This window comes from Chiloscyllium plagiosum, chromosome 26 (genome assembly GCF_004010195.1).
Source record: "Chiloscyllium plagiosum isolate BGI_BamShark_2017 chromosome 26, ASM401019v2, whole genome shotgun sequence".
NCBI lineage: Eukaryota > Metazoa > Chordata > Chondrichthyes > Orectolobiformes > Hemiscylliidae > Chiloscyllium > Chiloscyllium plagiosum.
The window spans coordinates 46,698,809-46,721,594 of NC_057735.1; the positions used below are offsets into that span (position 1 = coordinate 46,698,809).

Below are 22,786 nucleotides of genomic sequence, written 5' to 3' on the forward strand. Positions count from 1 at the left end.
TACCGGTTCTACGGAAATTCCAACTTGGAAGTGGTTTCTACATGTATCTGAACATTTGTAGCCATGAAATCCAACTTACTGAGTCCCTTTGTGACCCAAGCAAGTTTCTGCTCCGATAAACTGGTGAAAGGTTTGATGACGTCCTCCACTGTGACAGCAGCCAATGCATTGATGCTAGAGGAAACCGTACTGGAAAAAGATGAATGAAAGAGAATCAGGACTTCAATACTGAAGGAAACGGCATTACAAAGAGATGATTTGGAAGGAACAAGGACGTTAACACTGAGCATGATTGAATGGAATCAGATATTCAGTACCTCAAAGTCCCACTGTATGCGGCTGCAACAAAGAGTCCTGGAACACCAGGATAATCCCTCAGAATATCCATCACCAGGTATGGGAGCAACTGAAACACAAGAGTATAACAAACCTGATTTAGCACATTAAGACCTACTTAGAAGGAGATTTTTCTGCTTCGTATGATGTGACAAATTACTAAGGAATACTGTGCATTGCAGTCCATTCAAGCAAAATCCTTGGCAAACGTTACCCTTCCCAGTTTGCTGAAGCAAGAACACTAACAAAAAATGCCCATCCCAATTTTTATACTCTATACTCTATTATGTTTCAGTCTTCCTGAAAAATGCTATCTGTCTCTGTCCATTCAAGTGAGATTCTGTCAGAATCCTGTCACTGAAGCAAAATCCAGGCAACAAAGATAAAAGTTGCTGAAGTAACTCAGCATGGCTGGCATTTCTGGACAATTAATTGTAGCTAGGAAAAGCTGAAGATTGGGTAGGGGAAGGGGGAAGTGGGCAGGAGTAAATGTTAGGTGGAGGTGGAGCCCAGAGAGAGAGAGAACGGCAGTTGGATAGATAGGTGAATGGGTAACAATCACTCTGGGAAAATCAGAGCTGCTAATGAGGATCATTGGGCTAGTTGTGGTACCACCTTACATGTGTGGATTGAGATAAAGGCAAGGCAGAAGGTGCTCATGATCTAAAATTATTAAACTCAATATTGAGTCCTGAGAGCTGCAGGGTTCCAAGCAGAAAATGAGATGCTGTTCTTTCTGCTTGTGCTGATCATTGCAGGAGCACTGTAGAAAACCCTGAGACAGAGATGTTGGCCAGGGAACACAGTGGTTCATTGATGTGGCAGGCAGCAGGAAGCTCAGAGTCATTTTTGAGGACAATATGTAGGTGTTCTATAAAGCTCAGTCTGTGTTTCATCTCCCCAGTGTACAGGAGACCACATTGTGAGCATCAAGTACAGTAGACCAGATTGAGTGAAATGCAGGGTAAGTCGCTGCTTCACCTGGAAGGTGTGTCTGGGACCATGCATAGTGAGGAGGGAAAAACTAAATAGGCAGATGTTACATGTCATGCGATTGCATGGGAAGGTGTTGGGTGGTCTGTGGAGGTGTTGAGAGTGGAAGACAAGTGAATCAAAGTGTCCCTGCAGAAGGCTGACAAAGGAAGGGAATATAAGGGAGGAAAATCTTTTCAAAATTCAGTCTGGTGGTGACATGCTGCTGGAGATAATGTATGTGGATACTTGTATGGTGGTAAGTGAAGACCAGGGGAACCCTATCACTGTTGTCAAAGGGAAGAGAAAGCATGAGGGCCAAAGTGCAGGAGATAAGATGGACATGGCTGAAGGCTCTGTCTACCATGATGGTGGGGAATCCTCAGTTGAGAAAGAAGATGGACATTTCAAAGTCCACCCTCCCCCACCCCCCTCCTTGTAGAAGCTGACATCATCAGGACAGAAGGCAGAGAAACTGAGAGTCTTTACAGGAAGTGATTTTTGAGGATGCATAGTGTAGGTAACTGTGGGAGTCAATGGGTTTTGTGGTGGATATTGGTGGCCAGCCTATCCCCAGAAATGAAGACAGAAATGTTGAGAGGGGGAGGGGAGAGGAGGAGTCAGTGACAAAATCCAGTAAAACCTGGAAATGACCTGGGAGTTCTCCAGAGTAATTTTGAATATCTGTAACTTTAGTTTTGACCAGTCAGAAGGGACAGAAGTGTACACCGAATGTGTACTGTTTGGGATTCCCCAGGAATATACCAGATGTATTCTACAGTTATGAAATAATCTTGGGTAATCCCCAAATGGTACTCACTCAAGGCACTTTCCTGGGAAATATTATCTATTCTGTACTTGAGAGATATTTCTGGGATTGTTATGATTTAGAGTCTTGAAAATTTCACCCAGCTCTGATACAAAGACAGTGTGCAGGTGATTTTTTTCCCCAGAGAGTGGTGAACCTGAGCAGTTCTCTTCCATAAATTGCATTTGAGGCCAAAATATGCTTTCAAGAAGGAATGCAATATGGTTTTTAGTGTTAAAGGGATCAAAGGGCACTGAGTTGCATGGTTAGCCATGATCATACTGAATGTCAGAGCAAATGACCTACTCCAGTTCCTGTTTACAAATAAGTGGGTACTAAACAGAGTTTCATAGAATCCCTCCAAAAAGTAACCCATCCAGACCCATTCCCTTACCCTATTACTCTACATTTCTCCTGACGAATGCACCTAACCAGCACATCCCTGAACACTATTGGCAATTTTTGCATGGTCAAATCACCTGCCCTGCACATCTTTGGACTATGGGAGGAAACCCATGCAGATGCAGGGAGAATGTGCAAACTCCACACATACTCCGCAAACACAGTTACCTGAGGCTGGAATTGAACCCAAGTCCCTGGAGCTGTGAGGCAGCAGTGCTAACCTGAAGTAATGGATTGTTGGAATAGTGTGACAAATGTTATCTATGTATATAGTATCATTTTTAGCATTTGAATTTCAAAATTGTGGCATATAGGTAGATCATTTGTGAGAAAGACTTTGCAAAAAATAAATTTAGGTTTAACGGTCCTTCCAGTGACTTAGTCCAGTATTTGTCAGAGCAGAGAGGCATTGGAGTATGAATGGAAGATTGTCTATACTATGCTGCTTTATGCAAGAGAATACAGACATTGAAGACCAGTGGATTCTTTTTGGCTCAGAATAATTGAAGTTTGATTTTAGCTTTGAAAACTCAGAGAATGATTAGGCTTCAGCACTTTGGAGGAGACAAAATGAGGATTGAAAAACATTTAGTTTCTCTCCAAGTAAAGAAGTATAGGATCGTTTTAGGGAAAGCAGTTACCTCAGTATAAAAGTTTAGTTTGCGAAACTTCCAGACCAGATGTGTTTGGTTGTAAATCTGCAGATTATAAAAAGACTGAGAAAGTCTAAACACTTAATTTTGTGAGTATTCCTGAAAGAAAACTTCACAACTCATAGAACAGAATTGGGGAGAATCAATTAAGTTGAACTGGTAGATTTGATACAGTGGGCTAATATATCTGGATTTGAGTCTTTGTGATAGATATTATCAGTAAATGGGATGAGAGTTCATTTTACTGTGTGTTTCAAATTTGTTTAAATAGCAGAGTTTAGTCTTCTTCTGTCTTTACAGATAGAAGAAATTGACTATATTTCAACTTCAACTAAGATATACAATTATTCTATAAAGCCAACTTTCTTTCTGAAATTCTGACCTGTCCTGTAGTACATATCTGGGATAATAACAGCAGTAATAGGCTAGCAGTAATCCACAGTGAGTATGGTTTTCCTCTAACATTATCTTAAAGGGCTAGTGAAGTCATGGTTTAAATGGGAAGAGTGTGCTTGGTATATTCTCCGCAGAATGGTGGATGAAATCAGAGTGGGATGTTAAAGAAGATGTTAGGACCCTGGTTTCCATGTGCATACTGTCTCACAGCAGGTACAGCTCAGAGCCTTGGACATATGAAAGTGACCACTTCCCAACAGCAACTGGTACACTACTCGAACAGAACAGACACAAGAGGGCTGACGACTAAAATTCTCGAACAAAACTCTTTCACTAAGAAAACAGCTTCAATTTTTCCTTAATCCCCCTCAGCCATCATTAAAGGATGATAGATAGTGAATAGCCAGACCTGGCCCAACAGTAAGAGAGCTAACTTCAATAGGATAAGAAAGGATTTAGCCCGGATTACAGGAAATTAAATTGTGACATAAAAAACTGTCATGACACAATAGTTAGCCTTTATAGAAGAATGTTTCACACACAGGTGAGATACAATTCAACAAGGACAAAAGGCAGAGGAACAAAAACCATCCTCTGCTTTGATAACATGAGAAATAGGCAAGATATTCAAACAAAAGGCAACTTGATAGAAGTTTATAAAATACTGAGAGGTATGGATAGAGTTTATGGTAGTTGCCTTTTCCCTAAGATGGGGAATTTCAAGACGAGGGGGCACATTTTTAAGGTGAGGGGAGTGACATTTAAAAACAACATAAGAGACAAATCTTTTACACAGAGAGTGGTTCGCATGTGGAATGAACTCCCCGAGGAAGTGGTAGATGCAGGTACATTTACAACTTTTAAAAGACATTTGGATGCATGCTTGAATAGAACCATAGAAACGTCATGAAAAGGTTTGGAGGTATATGGACCAAGAGCTGGCAGGTGGGACTAGTTTAGTTTGGGATTATGTTCTGTGTATACTGATTGGACCAGAGGTCTGTTTCTATGTGTATGACTCTATGAATTTATGAAGAAAAGAAAGTATAAGATGTATGAAGCTGAATTATTCATGAATGAATCCAGTCAAATACAAAAAAATTGATAGGGAAGTGAAGAGGAAAGTAAGAGTGGCAAAGAGAAAATAACAATAGAATTGCCAGACAGAATTCAAAGATCTTCCATTGACATTTAAATAGTAAATGGGTAGTAAGGAGTGGCTGTGAGCTTACTAGAAATAAAGAGGATGATACAAAGTTAATGCCACAGGGCAAAGTTAGGTTATTTAGTGAGTACATTGTATAAGTGTTTACTGAGAAGATCATAGAGTCATAGGGTACAGCATGGAAACAGACCCTTCGGTCCAACTCATCCATACGGACCAGATATCCTAACCCAATCTAGTCCCATTTGCCAGCGCTTAGCCCATATCTCTCTCAACCCTTCCTATTCATATCCATCCAGATGCTTTTTAAATGTTCTAATTGTACCAACCTCCAACACTTCCTCTGGCAGCTCATTCCATATACGCACCGCCTTCTGCATTAAAAAGTTGCCCCTTAGGTCCCTTTTAAATTTTTCCTCTCACACCCTTAACCTATGCCCTCTAGTTCTGGACTCACCCACCCTGTGGAAAAGTCCATGCCTATTTACTCTATCCATGTCCCACATAATTTTATAAACCTCTATAGGTCACCCCTCGGCCTCCAATGCTCTAGAGAAAGTAGCCCCAACCAATTCATCCTCTTCCTGAAGCTCAACCCTCCAACCCTGGCATCATCCTTGTAAATCTTTTCCGGTTTCACAACAACCTTCCTGTAGGAGGGAGACCAGAATTGCACACACTATTCCAAAAGTGGCCTAACTAATGTCCTATACAGCCACAACATAACCTCCTAATTCCAATTCTCAATGGTTTGACCCATAAAGGAAATCATACCAAACAACTTCTTCTCTATCCTATCTACCTATGACTACCTGTGATTCCACTTTCAAGGAACTATGAACCTGCACTCCAAGGTCTCGATTCAGCAATGCTATCCAGGACCTTACCATTAAGTGTATAAGCCCTGTCCTGATTTGCCTTTCCAAAATGCAACACCTCACATTTATCTAAATTAACCTCCATCTGCCACTCCTCAGCCCATTGACACATCTGATCAAGATCCCGCTGTACTCTGAGATAACCATCTTCTCTGTCCACTCCACCTCCAATTTTGGTGTCATCTGCAAACTTACCAACTGTGCCTCTTATGCTCGCATCCAAATCATTTATGTAAATGACAAACAGTAGAGGGTGTAAATGACAAACAGTAGAGGGCCCAGCACTGATCCTTATGGCACTCCACTGGTCACAGGCCTCCAGTCTGAAAAACAACCCTCCACCACCACCCTCTGTCTTCTACCTGTGAGCCAGTTCTGTATCCAAATGGCTACTTCTCCCTGTATTCCATGAGATCTAACCTTGCCAACTGGTCTACCATGAGGAACCTTTTTGAACACCTTACTGAAGTCCATATAGATCGTGTCCACCACTCTGTCCTCATTAATCCTCTTTGTTACTTCTTCAAAAAACTCAATCAAGTTAGTGAGACATGATTTCCCATACACAAGGCCATGTTGACTATCTCTAATCAGATCTCGCCTTTTCAAATACATCTGAATCCTGTCCCTCAGGATTCCCTCCAACAACTTGCCCACCACCGATGTTAGGCTCACTGATCTGTAGTTCCCAGGCTTTTCCTTCTTAAATAGTGGCACCATGTCAGCCAGCCTCCAGTCTTCTGGCACCTCACCAATGACTATCACAAAATATCAGAGCTGAAAATGTGTTGCTGGAAAAGCGCAGCAGGTCAGGTAGCATCCAAGGAACAGGAGAATCGACATTTCGGGCATAAGCCCTTCTTCAGGAAATATCACAAAATATCAGCAAAAGCAGAGATGGTAGTGGCACGGGTTAAATTCAAAGTAGGATTTACTGGGGAGGTTGTCTAAAATTAGAGTCTTAGAATTGTAAGAGACCACCTTTTTTTTCTTTTATGGCTATCGATGAAAAATCTGATATGTAGTCTCTGCTTTAAATATGCAGAATGTATAAGGAATTGTTTACAACTTTATAAAATCAAGAGGAGCTAACTTATGAACAATGTTATTATTTGGGGACATAAAATCTGGACGAAGTTGGCACCATTCATTTTGGTTCAGGACATTTCAGCATAGCAACAAGCCTCATGGTCATGGTGCTTAGCAGTTTCTTCAAGGAGTGAAAAAGAGAGAAGCAAGAAGTCCTCCAAAAGTGAACTGTGAGGATTTTTCCCCTCCCCTTTCTTTGTAAAGTTGCTCTCTCTAATATACTGTTGAAAAAGCAGAAAATTACATTCAGAGATCCTGAAAAATAATTCTAAACTTAACGACAATCAGAAAGACCCCAAGTCCAACCAAGCAAACTGTGAAGTACAGCCTGATAATACCATGGCATCATTGAAGAATCAAAAGATTGTGAAATCAACTCATCCAGTTTGTCATTTTGACTGATACTACAGAACTGTGGTCTTCTGATTACTTTTCCCCTCCATCCATAATATTTGTGTTCAGTTTGTTTGATTTCTTTGTGTGCCTGTGTGTTGAAAGCTTTTAAAAGGGATAATTTTGAAAATAGATAAACTAGAAATTATTTTCTTCTTGTTGTTAGAGTTAAGAATGTTACAATATATTGCTCTTTTTTCTATTGCTACTGCAGGACCCTGGTGTCCCTTGTTTATATCCCCAGTAGCTGTAAACCAGGCAAATTTGGATTCATGGTAGTTTCTTCAAATCTTCACATTTCTGGTGACTGCTGGAATGGTGTGCCTTGATTTCTAACACACTATTCTATTTGCTTGTGACAAAGCTTTGGGGCTTGTTGGGGTTTTTTTTTGAACAAGGACAATGTAAGCTTGGATCTGGACTTAGTGTAAGTAATATAGGATAAAAAGGACAGAAGTCAGTCTTTTGCTTTAAGAAATATGTTGGCACCAGAAGCGGCGCAAAACTTACTACATGTGGAAAAGATGTCTCCATTGAACTTGGGAATGATCACAAAAATCAGATTAATTGAATTAGCAAGTAAATTGGAAGTATAATTTTCTGTCAGAGCTAAGAAGGCAGAAAGAATTAGAGAACTAGCACCATAACTAGGCTTGACAGAGATCTAAGAGAGACTAGGTTCTACAACAAGGAAACATTGGAATGGAGATGAGAATGTTGTGGGGATGATATGTAAGTTTGCAGGGGACACAAAAATTGGCCCAGGTGGTTGGCAAAGAGGAGAAAGGTGCTAGGTTACAGGAGGAAATAAATAGATTAGTCATATGGCCAGATCAGTGGCAGATGGAATTTAACCCTATGTAAGGGTACAAGGGATAAATGTGGGGTGATATATTTGTGAAGGAGGAATAAAATAAGGAAGTGCTCAATGAAAGACAGGACCCTAGGAAGCTCAGAAAAACAGGAATCTTGGTATGCTTGTCCACAGATCCCTGAAAGCGTTAAGACAGATTAATAGGACAGTTAAGAAGGTATATGGGATGCTGTTCTTTATCAATTGTAGCATAGTTTATAAGAGCAAGGGGCTCATGTTAGAGCTGTGCAAAATCTTGGTTACGCCACAGCTGGAATACTGTGTGTAGTTCTGATTACTGAACAATAGGAAGGATGTCATGGCTTTAGTGGGATGCAAAGGAGGTTGACTTTTCAGCAATGAAGAGAGACTTGGAGGGAAACTTGCAGGCGCTGTTTCCATGTATCTACTGTATTTGTCCTTCAAGTTTGTATTGGCCATGGATTTGGAATAAACTGTCTTAGGGGTCTTGATGAATGTATGCAGTGCAGCTTGTAGATGGTACAGACTGCTGCCACTGAATGTCAGTGGCGCAGGAAGTGAATGCTTGTGGTTGTGGTGACAATTAAGAGGACTGTTTGCCCTGGATAGTGTTAAGCTTCTTGAGTGTTGTTGGAGCTGTGCTCATTCAGGCAAGTGTGGAGTATTCTGTTATACTATTGACTCGTGTCTTGTAAATAGTGGATAGGCTTTGGGGGGATAGGGGATGAGTTATTTGTAGCATGCTTGTCTGCCATTCTTTTATTTTTGTTTGTGATTACAGAGAAGAGTAAGGTGATGCATTTTGTCAGAAAGGACATGGAGGGGAAATGTATACTTACTTAGTAATACAATTTTAAAGAGAGGAAATGAATAGAATGATGTGGGGTGTTCATGTGTATTACTTTTTACTGGTGGCAGGAAATGTTAATCAAAGTATATCAAACCTTGAGCTTCATATTACAGAGATATTGAATTGAAAAGCAGGAAAAAATATTTTGAACTTTAATATAGCTCATGTCAGACTGCACTTAAAACAGTATGTCCAGTTCTGGTCTCCATGCTTGAGGAAAGATATTAAAGTATTTGAGAAGTGCAGAGGAGATCTCCAAGAAGTCTCCCAAAGGTGGGGGAGTTTAGCTGCAGGGTTAACTTGGAGGAAGTATGATTGTTCTCTGTGGAGTAAAGTTGGAGAATGCTTGGAGATCTGTTAGAGGAAAATATGAACGTTTAATTAGTTGGACACAGGAAAGTTGTTGCCATGAGTTTATGGTACCAAAACTGAAGGACACAGATTTAACAGCAAGAGACATGGGGACAAACTGTTTAATGCAGTGGGTGGTAATCTCCTGGAGATCACTGTTTCTGATGAAGCCGAGATAATCATTGATTTCACAGGATATTTGGATAGATTGTTGATGGAGATAAACTTGCAGAATATTTGATCATGGAGCAGGGGAATATGACTGACTGAATTACTCAGTAGCAAGCTGGCAAGAAGCCAATGGGGTGCATGTCCTGCAGAGCTGAAAAGATATTTGATGACTCACTGTTGACAGCTTACCTGGTCTGGTGCTCTGATTTTCTTCTGAGTCAGAGGATCACATTGATGATAAATAGAGTACATAGTGAGCCCAGTAAACACTGCACAGAATGCTGTTATCCACAGACCAACCAAATTGAGGTAGAGAGATCTGAAATAAAGAAAATCTGAGAATGGCAGCTTAAAGGGGCTGGAAGTGAAAAGATCACAACTTATTTACATCTATTTGTAAAATTAAAAATCATAGCATAGCCTAGAGGGGCGTTAAGACAGAGTCTCAGCTGTGGACCATTTATAAGTGGTCCACAAATACCAATTTTTCAGAGCTTGTGACATGTCTGAGTCTGATCAGTTATCACAGCACAATGGTAAAATCTTACTTTAAAAGCCCTCAACACAGAAAGAATAAAAGACAAAGATATTGCAGTGATTGCACAAATGCACTTATAATGGAAGAAAATCCATATTCTTTTTCAGGTGCGTTGTTCCTGGACCTATCATATCAAATCAGTGAACCCTGATCAATATGTTGTAGAGTTATTACAATATTCCAAGGGCAGTACAGCAGCTCAGTGTTAACACTGCTGCCTCACAGTGTCAGATACCTGGATGCGATTCCACCCTCGGATGACTGTCTGTCAGAAGTTTGCACATTCTCCCTGTGTCTGCATAGGTTGCCTCCTGGTGATCAGGTTTCCTCCCATAGTCCAAAAATGTGTGGGTTCAGATTGGCCATGAGAACTGGACAGTTACAGTGAGAGGGTCTGGGTGCGATGCTTTTCAGAAGGCAGAGTGGATTTGATGGGCAGAATGGCCTGCTTCCATGCTATAGGGTTTCTATGATTCTATCAAATTCTGATTGATACTACAATATATTTCTGAATTGAAAACCTTGTGGTGGTTTGATTAGATTAATCCTTTGGCTGGGGTTTCCTCTGCACTGTATTACAAACACCATGGTGGTTGGAACAAGTGGAGAGGAGCTGGTGCCATGGTGGGGGAATACCTGGAAATTGTTTATTTGTAACCACCGCTGAGCTACTTGACCACTATGTCACACACTGCAATAGATTCAGGCAACTATAGAGCTCATACTTACAGCTTAGCCTCAAACAGGTTTTTACATGCGATATACCGCTGAACCTGAGACTGATTGATGCCATAAATAGCTGTCCACATAAAACTTCCACCAACCACGATCGTCCAGAAGCTGTGTCGCCTTAATGGGTTTGGATCAAAACTGAAAGGAGACAAGGGAATGGTGATGAGGATCCATTGTTCAATTTACTGTTGGGTTATTGTTGGACTAACGATGAGACATTAGAGACAAGCACTAGCACATGCCCATATGAGCACATGATCTCAACTAGCAGTACAGCACTGAGGGAGGGCTACCTTGTTGTGGTTCTGTTCGCCGAGCTGGAAATCTTTGTTGCAAACGTTTCGTCCCCTGTCTAGGTGACATCCTCAGTGCTTGGGAGTCTCCTGTGAAGCGCTTCTGTGGTGTTTCCTCCGGCATTTATAGTGGCCTGTCCCTGCCGCTTCCGGTTGTCAGTTTCAGCTGTCCGCTGTAGTGGCTGGTATATTGGGTCCAGGTTGATGTGTTTGTTGATGGAGTTTGTGGATGAGTGCCATGCTTTTAGGAATTCCCTGACTGTTTTGGTTTGGCTTGCCCTATAATGGTAGTGTTGTCCCAGTCAAATTCATGTTGCTTGTCATCTGCGTGTGTGGCTACTAAGGCTAGCTGGTCGTGGCGTTTCGTGGCTAGTTGATGTTCGTGGACGCGGATCGTTAGCTGTCTTCCTGTTTGTCCTATATAGTGTTTTGTGCAGTCCTTGCATGGGATTTTGTACACTACATTAGTTTTGCTCATGCTGGTGAGTTGTTGTCTGAGTGTGGCTGTTGGTTTGTGTACTGTTATAAGTCCTAGTGGTCGCAGTAGTCTGGCTGTCAGTTCTGAAATGCTCCTGATGTATGGTAGTGTGGCTAGTCCTTTGGGTTGCGGCATGTCCTCTGGTGCACACCAGAACTGCAAAAAGAGGAAGAGGAACACCTGTACAAGGTATTCGCCAAAAACGGATACCCGCGCAATTTCATCAACAGATGCCTAAGAGAAAGACAACGGAACGAGGACATGCCGCAACCCAAAGAAACTGACAACCGGAAGCGGCAAGGACAGGCCACTATAAATGCCGGAGGAAACACCACAGAAGCGCTTCACAGGAGGCTCCCAAGCACTGATGATGTCACCTAGACAGGGGCCGAAATGTTTGCAACAAAAAATTCCAGCTCGGCGAACAGTTCTTCACCCAAACTTTGGAGTGCTACCTGTTCAAAACATGATCCCTTTGACCGTGAATGGAATGAGCTGCCAGAGGCAGAACCACAACAACGAGCACCCGAGCTACAAATCTTCACCCAAACTTTGGAGTGCTACCTGTTCAAAACATGATCCCTTTGACCGTGAATGGAATGAGCTGCCAGAGGAAGTGATGGAGGCTGGTACAATTACAATATTTAAAAGGCATCTGGATTTGTATATGAATACAAAGTGTTTAGAGGAATATGGGTCAAATGCTGGCAGATAGGACTAGATTAATTTAGGATATCTAGTCAAATGGATGAGTTGGACCAAAGGGTCTGTTTCCATCTGTACAGCTCTATGATTCTGTACTGGCTCTTATTATTTGTGGCTCTAGCTGCCTGACCAGACAGTTCTGTTCCGGAAATGTAAATAACTTGTATGTTGTTGTCCAATAACACAACACTTGTCAACATTTCACAATACTCAATTAGTTAATTCTGTGCTCTTGAAGTGAACTCCACTGCTCTTTTTTGAATTCTGTGATGGGATAATTTATGGCCACCTGAGAGGGCAAACAGGGCATCTATTTAATGTCTCCTTTAAAAGGCAACATCCCTAATAATTCAGTAATCTTCCAAAATATCAACCAGGAGTATCGGCTCGAATCTCTGCAATAGGTTTGGCAATGTAACCCAACTTGAGTATCATCAGGGAGATCTTGTGCTGACTATGTCACAAAAGAATTTGCCTACAACGGTAGTAGATATGTCACAAAAGAATTTGCCTACAACGGTAGTAGATTTGCCAACTTTAAGTACATTTAAGTCGTCATTGGACAAGCATATGGACGTCATGGAATAGTGTAGGTTAGATGGGCTTCAGATTGGTATGACAGGTCGGCGCAACATCGAAGGCCAAAGGGCCTGTACTGCGCTGTAATTAGATTAGATTTAGATTACTTTACAGTGCGGAAACAGGCCCTTCGGCCCAACAAGTCCACACCGACCCGCCGAAGCGTAACCCACCCCTACCCCTACCCCTACATTTACCCCTTACCTAACACTACGGACAATTTAGCATGGCCAATTCACCTGACCTGCACATCTTTGGACTGTGGGAGGAAACCGGAGCACCCGGAGGAAACCCACGCAGACATGGGGAGAACGTGCAAACTCCACACAGTCAGTCGCCTGAGGCGGGAATTGAACCCGGGTCTCTGGCGCTGCGAGGCAGCAGTGCTAACCACTGTGCCACCGTGCCGCCCATGTTCTATGTTCTATGATCATGAGTTGGACATTCATAAATTGGGCACCACCATTTTTTCTTTTTTGTGATTATAAACTGAAACAGAAATTGAAATGATATAATAGAAAAACCAAAGAGTTTTGCAATTTGAAAATCAGGTGTTGCATATTTTTGAGCTATGCAATACAGTGTTGTTTTTTGAAGCCGTAAGAGGGAGGTTTCGAAATTAAACAGCTCAGGAATCCTTCAAGTTAATGAAATTCTGTCTGACAACAACCTTCTTGTTGAGCTGCAGTATTAAAAAGTTGTAAGTGCCAGCACTAGCAGAACATGAAATGTCCAAAACCCACAGTAAGAAAGCATTCATCTCTACCTCATTGTCTCCCTCTGTGTGGGAGGGAGACATAAAAACCTCAACAGCTTAAAAGAAAGAATTGTAAAAGAATTATTAAAAGATAACCATCACCCTACAGACAGCAGCATATCTTCATTGCAAAATCAAAGGACTGAGAAAATCATTTTCTACCTTTTGGTCAGGCCATTTGCTCATCAGAATTTTGTTTAAATTGTACATATTTTCCAGTCACAGTATACGTTGTAAGCCATTTTTCTTTTGTCTCTGTTAATCATGATTCAATGTGTATATATCTGGGGTTTTTGAAGGGATATAGAGTCATAGAGATGTACAGCATGGAAACAGACCCCTCGGTCCAACCCGTCCATACTGACCAGATGTCCCAACCCAATCTAGTCCCACCGGCCAGCACCTGGCCCATATCCCTCCAAACCCTAGGAATTCTTTCGTCTCTCTACTATTGTCAAAGGTATGTTGTAATAAAAAGCTACTTTACAGTTACTGACAAAACCTGATGTGAATTGCTTTTGTCCTGTAGTAGTAATTAGTTAGGAAAATTACTTTACTAGCTCATTTGGATTTTATTCATTTATATATTTTGTGATGGCTTGTTGAACAATGGGATATGATTATCAATATATTCTTCTTAATTAGTTTGTGACAGTGCAAAGTCTGTGGGTGAAGATGTATCTGCTCTAAAGATCTTAATTATTAGGGTGGAATGGTGGCTCAGTGGTTAGCACTGCTGCCTCACATTGCGAGGGGTGTGGGTTAGATTTCAGCCTCAGGCAACTGTCTGTGTGGAGTTTGCACATTCTCCCCATGTCTGCGTGGGTTTCCTCCAGGTTCTCCGGTTTTCTCCCACAATCCAAAGATGTGTAGTTTACGTGAATTGGCCATGCTAAATTGCCCATAGTGTTCAGGGGTGTGTGGGTTAGATGCATTAGTCAGGGGAAATGTAAGCAGTAGGGAAAGGGTCTGGGTGGGTTACGTTTTGGAGGTCAGTGTGGACTTGTTGGGCCAAATAGCCTGTGTCCACACTATAGGGATTCTATGATTATGACTGACCAAATGTCGTTGTTGTTATTGCTACCATGCGTTAGCCTTCTTGATATCTTGGAACAGTGCCTCTTCTGTATTCTACGGTGGTACATCCTCCATCACTAAGATATGTTCAAGTCATATGTTCAAAATCTAATATGTGAATGAATGAAGGAAGGAAGGAAGTAAAGCCTAAACTGTTTAGCCATTCTTGATAAGTTCAACCTTTATTTCGATGAATTAGCCAAATGAAACTTTTCTGAATAACCTCAAATCCCAGTACATCCCTCTTAAGTACAAGGACCAAAACTGGACACAGCTTCCCAGGTCTAGCCTCACCAACATTTCTGCACTGGTAATATGTCTTCTTTGTTTTTAAAGTCTAACCCCCTTGTAATAAACGCTATTGCCTGCTTGTTTTTGTATTTTTTAGCAGTTTATTTTCATGACCAGGTTTTGTCATTGGCCACTGGTTCCTAAAAAAAACTTCCAATCCTCTGGCCTATCACTAGTTTTTACCGTTTTGTAAACCTTGGCTTTTCATTAGATACTCTCCTTGTTAACTTTGTTTACCAGGGATGGTTCATACAGTGTGGAAACGGGCCATTTGGCCCAACAAGTCCACACCAACCCTCCGAAGAGTATCCCAACCAGGCCAATTACCCTACCCTTCATTTCCCCTGACTAATGAACCTAATCTACACATCCCTGAATATTACAAGCAATTTAGCTTGGCTAATTCATCTAACTCGCACATCCTTGGACTGTGGGAGGAAACTGGAGCACCCGGAGGAAACCCACGCAGACACGGGGAGAATGTGCAAACTCGACACAGACAGCCACCCAAGGCTGGAATTGAACCTGGGACCCCTAGTGCTTGAGGCAGCAGTGCTAAACACTGAGCCACCGTGCCACCGGTTTAACCTTCTCTTTTCGTCCAGAATATTTTTGCTGAGTATTATGAAATATCTTCTGAAATATCTCCCACTGCTTATCCACTAATTTTCCCCTCAGTCTACTTTCCCAACTCTCTTTATCCAAATCTTTCTTCATACGCTGCAACTGCCCTTGTTAAAGTTTAGGACAGTTGTTCGGCCACCATATTGATCTCCCTCAAAGTGAATTTGAAATTTGACCATTCTGTAATCATTATCCTCAGGATGATCCTTAAGCTGAAGATTGTCTACTAATCCTGCCTCATTATTCCTTACTATAACGTAAATGGCCTGTTCCCAGGCAGGTTGTATAGTGTACCACTCTAAGAAATAATCCCTGATGAAATCTACAAACTTGGCTTCCATGTTACTTTTGCCCATCTGATATTCACAGTCAAAATACAATCACCCATGACAATTGTAGTGCCCTTCTGACATGCTTCTATTACTTTCCCACTTATACTTTGTCTTACAGGGAGGCAACTCTTTGAGAATCTATAGACAATTCCTACCTGTGATTTATTTCAGTTGCCCTTTCTTATTTCCACTCAGGATTGAGAATTATTCAGTAAAACAATGATTAAAGCAGGAATCATTTATTACTGTTGCAGACTGTGAGACTTATGCAGCAAAACTGCAAAAAGGATGTAAATTTTCAATTTTACCCCCAAATGGCTAGAATCTTCTGTTTTAACCACTGAACAGAATAAAACACTCAAGAACAGCTGCAGTGGAGAATCAATGGCCAAGTGACATCACGAGACTATTACTTCAGAAACTCAGCTAATATACTGGGGAGGTAAAAACAATGACTGCAGATGCTGGAAACCAGATTCTGGATTAGTGGTGCTGGAAGAGCACAGCAGTTCAGGCAGCATCCAAAGAGCAGCGAAATCCTTTATTCCTGATGAAGGGCTTTTGCCCGAAACGTCGATTTCGATGCTCTTTGGATGCTGCCTGAACTGCTGTGCTCTTCCAGCACTACTAATCCATAATATACTGGGGATGTGGGTTCAAATGCTGCCATGGTAGATGGTGGAAATTTAATTCAGAGGAATCTCGATTATTCAAACAACACAGGTGAAGTGTATTTTGTTTGGATAATCGAATGCCGGATAACACAGATTAGCCAACCATCGGGATCTTGAGATCTTGCCGGATAATCCGAAATTCGGATAATCGAATGCCAGATAATCGAGGTTCCTCTCTCTCTGCAATTAAGAATCTAATGGTGACTATGGGACTGCTTTTGGTTGTCAGAAAAATGAATCTGATTCACAATCATCTGCTGGGTCTTCTTCCAAATATTATTCAAAATGGAGTACTGATTCATCAGTTGAGGGAGGATGGTATTCAAGTAGAATGTTTCTTTGCTCATGTTTAACCTGATGACATCAATCTTTATGGGGTGCAAAGTCAATACTGAGGACACCCAGAGCAACTCCCTCCCAACTCTACACCACAATGCTTCCTTAGCTGGTCTCTCTGACATAAGGTTCCAGATCCACAGCAATGTGATTGGCCTTCTGCTCTCTGAAATGGCTTTACAAATCACTCAATTGTATCAATTGCTACAAAGTCTCAAAAGATAAATGAAACTACACACACCGCCTGGCATCAACCTACACACTGGAAACAACAATTTCATAAACAACACTGCAAAGTCCTCCTTACTAACATCTGCGATTGAGTGCCAAAATTCAGAGAGCTATCTCACGGACTAGTCAAGCAACAATCTGACAGAATCACACTCACAGAATCATACCTTACAGACAATATCCCAGACATCACCATCACTGAATATGTCCTTTCCCACTGCAAAACAGATCTACCAGAGGTGGCAGGACAGTTGAGAGAGTTATTATAACATAAAGTTGGGAAGGATTTACTGTGGGAGTCCTCAACATTGACTCTAGACTTAATGAAATTTCATAGCATCAGCTTAAATGTGGGTAAGGAAATGTCCTACTGATTACCACAAACTGACCTCTCTCAGCTGGTGAACAGTGTTCCTCTGTTTTTTTCCCCCCATTCATTCATGGGTTGAGGGCATTGCTGACTAGGCTGGCATTTATTGCCCATCCATAATTACCCAGAGAGCAGGAAGGGTTACATGGCAGCAGTATCCTTCCCTCCAGGGCAAAAAGAAGCCAGATGGGTTTTTACAACAATTCTAAATGGATTCATGGTCATCATGAGATTCTTAATTCCAGATCTTTATTGAATTCAAATTCTACCATCTGCTGTGGCAGCATTTGAACCTTGGTCTCCAGAACATTATCCAGGTCTCTGTTATAACAGTCTAGTGATAATACCACTCGGCTGTTGCCTCCACTATTACAGCAATAGTACTGAAGACTTGTGCTCCAGAACTTGCTGCACTCATAACCACATTGTTCCAGGTCCGATACAAATTTGGCATCCACCCAACAGTGTGGAACACTGCTCGGATATGCACAAAAAGCAGGGCAAATCCAACCTGGCAAATTACTGCCCCATTAGTCTACTCTTGATCATCAGTAAATTGATGGAAGGTGACATCAACAATGCTAGCAAGCAGCATCTTCTCAGCAATAACCTGCTCAGTGACGCCCAGTTTGGGTTCCACCAGGGCCATTTAGCCCCTGACTTCATGACAGCCTTGGTTCAAACATGAACAAAAGAATTCCAGAGGTGAGGTGAGAATGACAGCGTTGACATCAAGGCTGCTTTGGACTGAATGCGGCATCAAGGCTTTCTAGCAAAATTGGAATCAATGTGAATCAGGGGGCAAACTCTCCACTGGTTGGACTCATACCTGGCACATAGGAAGATGGTGTGATTTTTGGAGGTCAGTCATCTCAGCTCCAGGACATCTCTGCAGGAGTTCCTGTGGGTAGCATCCTAGGCCAATAACTTTCAGCTGCTTCATTAATTACCTTCCCTCCATCATAAAGTCAGAAGTGGGTATGTTCGTCGATGATTGCTCAGTGTTCAACACCATTCACGATTCCTTAAACACTGAAGATGTCCATGTTCAAATGCAACAAGACCTGGATCTTACCCAAACTTGGGCTAACAAGTGGTAAGTAACATGCATGCCACACAATACCAGGCAATGATCATCTCCAATAAGACCATCTAACCACTGCTCTTTGACATTCAATGGCAATGCAATAATTGATTCCCTCATTATCAACATCCTTGAAACTTAACTAGCCTCCCTGTACAGATACAGTGGCTACAAGAGAAGGCTAGGAATACTGCAGTGAGCAACTCACACCTTGATCCCCCCCCAAAGCCTGTCCAATATCTACAAGGCACAAGTCAGAAGTGTGGACTGGAAGAGTGTAGCTTCACTAATAATCAAAGCTTGTTTTAAAATTCATTTATGGAATGTTGGTATTGTTGGCTGGGCCAACATTTATTGCCCATCCCTAATTGTCCAGAAGACAATTAAGAGTTAACTTCATTGCTGTGGGTCTGGAGTCACACAAAGGTAAGAATGGCAGGTTCTTTCCCTAAAGGCCATGAGTGAACTAGATGTGTTTTACTAACAATTGGCAAAAGTTACAGGGTCATCATTAGATTCCTAATTCCAGATTTTTAAAAAGTGAATTCAAATTCCACCAACTGCTCTGGCAGGGTTTGTAGTGGGAATTTCGATAATAACAATGATACCAGTGGGCCATCACCCCTCCTCGTCCAGTACATAGTTAAAAATCACACAACAGCAGGTTATAGTCCAACAGGTTTATTTGGAAGCACTAGCTTTCTGAGTGCTGCTCATTAATATTAATGAACCGAAACTTATAACCCATTCTAAAAGATGAAAAACTTAACAGCAATCTAGGCTTGTTCAGTACATCATTTCAGCTGCATGACATTGTAATCTTTTGCTATAAATTCTCTGTCTAATGGTCCTGCATCACAGCCACCTGATGAAGGAGCAGCGCTCCGAAAGCTAGTGCTTCCAAATAAACCTGTTGAATTATAACCTGGTGTTGTGTGATTTTTAACCTTGTCCACTCCAGTCCAACACCAGCTCCTCCACATCATGGCATCCAGTACATGCTAGCTCGCTTCATTGGCACCACATCCTCAAACATCGACTTCCTCCACCACTGATGCTCAGTAGCAGTAGTATGTACAAAAGATCACTTCAATCTAGAAGGACAAGGGCAACAGATAAGTGGGAACACCACCATCTGCAAGTTACCCTCCAAGCCACTCACTGTTCTGCCACTCTTTCAGTGTTACTGGGTTAAAATCCTGGAATTCCCCAGCTAACAGCATTGTGAGTCCAGCTACATCACATGAAGTGCAGTGGTTCAAGAAGGCAACTCCCCACCACCTTCTCAAGGGCAACATGAGTTACCAATAAGTGTTGGCCCAGCTAGCTAGGTTCATGTCCCATGAGTAAATTTTTAAAAAAGCAGAACTTTGTATCACTGTGAAATCAACATATTTTAAGCAAGCAAAATATATGGAGTTCAATCCTGCCAAGTGTGAGGTTGTCCATTTTGGAAGAACAAATAAGAATGCGGAATACAGGGTTCATGGTAGGGTTCTTAGTCAGGTGGAGGAACAGAGGGATCTTGGGGTCTATGTACATAGATCTTTGAAGGTTGCCACTCAGGTGGATAGAGTTTGTAAGAAGGCCTATGGAGTATTATCGTTCATTAGCAGAGGGATTGAATTCAAGAGTCGTGAAGTGATGTTGCAGCTGTACAGGACTTTGGTTAGGCCACAGTTGGAGTACTGTGTGCAGTTCTGGTCGCCTCACTTTAGGAAAGATGTGGAAGCTTTGGAGAGGGTGCAGAGAAGATTTACCAGGATGTTGCCTGGAATGGAGTGGAAGTCGTACGAGGATAGGTTGAGAGTTCTCGGCCTTTTCTCGTTGGAACGGCGAAGGATGAGGGGTGACTTGATGGAGGTTTATAAGATGATCAGAGGAATAGATAGAGTATACAGTCAGAAACTTTTTCCCCGGGTACAACAGAGTGTTACAAGGGGACATAAATTTAAGGTGAAGGGTGGAAGGTATAGGGGAGATGTCAGGGGTGGGTTCTTTACCCAGAGAGTGGTGGGGGCATGGAATGCGCTGCCCGTGGGAGTGGTAGAGTCGGAATCATTGGCGACCTTTAAGCGGCATTTGGATAGGTACATGGATGGGTACTTAATCTAGGTTAGAAGTTCGGCACAACATCGTGGGCCGAAGGGCCTGTTCTGTGCTGTATTGTTCTATGTTCTATGTTCTATATAATTATATGGGGAAGACATTGCATGAAAAGTAATGTTACTAAGAAGACTTATTTGCAGAGATGACAAAATTGGACATCTTGAATAAAATAATTTCCAAGATTCAGAATAGCTTCCAAATTAGATATCAAGACCACAAGAACATAAGACATAGGACCAAAGGCATATTCCAAATATGGTTTGACCAAAGTCTTATATAGCCTCAGCAGTACATTTCTGCTCTTGTTTTCTTGCCCTCTTGAAATTAATGTTAACATTATATTTGCCTTCCTAACTGCTAACTGAAAGTTTAGAAAATTGTCTATGCCTCTATTCTTCCTACCAATGTGCGTAATCGCACTTTCCCAAATAGTATTCCTTCTGTAACTCCTTTGTCCACTCTCCTATACTGTCCACATTGTTCTGCAGCCTCCCCACTTCAACATACCTGCCCCTCCACCTATCTATGTGGCATCTGCAAACTTAGCAACAATGTCTTCAGTTTCTTCATCTTGATCATTAATGTAGAATGTGAATAGTTGTGGTCCCAACACTGACACCTATGGAACTCCAAAGGTCACTGGCTGCCATCCTGTAAAAGATCTCTTTCTCCCTATTCTCTGCCTTCTGCCAATCAGCCAATCCTCTATTCATGCCTGTACCTTGCTCCTAACATCATGCACTCTTATCTTATTTAACAGCCTCCTGTGCAGCACCTTATTAAAGGTCTTCTGGAAGTCCAAATAGATCATATTCACTGGCTGTACTTTGTCTAACTTGCTCATTATCTGTTCAAAGAATTTGAATAGATTTGACCCGCAACCTCCCTTTGACAAGCCACATTGACTCAACCCTGTTTTACTGTACACTTTGAACATAGAACAGTGCAGCACAGTACAGGCCCTTTGGCCGACCTTTTGTCCTAAGATCAGACTTACCTACATACCCTTTATTGTACTATCACCCATGTGCCTATCCAAGAGTCGCTTAAATGTCCCTAATATATCTGAATCTGCTACCACTGCTGGAAGTGCATTCCATGTACCTACCACTTTCTGTGTAAGGAGCCTACCACTAACATCTCCCTTAAAATTTCCTCCAATCACCTTAAAATTATGCCCTCTCGTGATAGCCATTTCCGCCCTGGGTAAAAGTCTGATGATTCACTCTATCTATGCCTCATCATCTTGTGCAGCTCTATCAAGTCACCTCTCATCTGTCTTTGCTCCAGTGAGAAAAGCCCTAGCTCCCTCAACTTTTCTTCATAAGATATGCCCTCCAATCCAGGCAGCATCCTGGTAAATTGCCTCTGCACCCTCTCTAAAGCTTCCACAAATTTTCTATAATGAGGCAACCAGACCTAAATATAGTATTCTAAGTGTGGTCTAACCAGGGCTTTATAGAGTTGCAGTATAACCTCGTGGCTCTTAAACTCAATACCCCTGCTAATGAAAGCCAATACACCATACGTCTTCTTGACAGCCCTATCAACTTGGATGGCAATTTTGTGGAATCTATGGATGTGGACACCAAGATCCCTTTGTTCCTCCACACTGCTGAGAAGCCTGCCTTTAACCTGCAATCTGCATTCAAATTTGACCTTCCAAAATGAATCACTTCACATTTTTCCAGGTTGAATTCCATCTGCCACTTCTCAGCCCAGCTCTGCATCCTGTCAATGTCTTGTTGCAGCCTACAACAGCCCTCCACACTATCCACAACTCCACCAACCTGTGTGTCATAGGCAAACGTACTAACGCACCCTTCCACTTCCTCATCCAAGTCATTTATAAAAAGCAGAAAGAGTAGAGGTCCCAGAACAGATTCCTGTAGAACACCACTGGTGACCGAGCTCCAGGCTGAATGCTTTCCATCTACTACCACCCTCTGTCTTCTATGGGACAGCCAATTCTGTATCCAGACAACCAAATTTCCCTGTATCCCATGCATCCTTACTTTCTGACTGAGTCTTCCATGGGGAACCTGATCAAACATCTTGCTACAAATAAATGTACACCACACCCACTGCTCTCCCTTCATCAATGTGTTTTGACACATCCTCAGATAATTCAGTGACGTTTGTGAGGCATGACCTGACCCTCACAAAGCCATGCTGACTATCTGTAATGAAACTATGCTTTTCCAAATAATCATAATTATGTCTCTCAGAACCCTCTCCAATAATTTGCCCACCACCAATGTAAAACTGACTGATCTG

The 22,786-nt window shown here is 41.9% G+C and overlaps 1 protein-coding gene across 2 annotated transcripts in view; it reads right to left on the reverse strand.

Annotated features, from left to right (window-relative positions):
* Positions 1 to 22,786, reverse strand: part of slc5a8l (solute carrier family 5 member 8, like) — a 91,347-nt gene that overhangs the window by 29,772 nt on the left and 38,789 nt on the right. For both annotated transcript variants that reach the window (XM_043717040.1, XM_043717041.1), the window contains exons 6-9: positions 10,567 to 10,707; positions 9,489 to 9,618; positions 318 to 406; positions 80 to 189 (exon numbers count right to left, since the gene is read on the reverse strand). In XM_043717040.1, coding sequence (XP_043572975.1) covers positions 80 to 189; positions 318 to 406; positions 9,489 to 9,618; positions 10,567 to 10,707 — 470 coding nt within the window. The remainder of the gene's footprint in view (positions 1 to 79; positions 190 to 317; positions 407 to 9,488; positions 9,619 to 10,566; positions 10,708 to 22,786) is intronic.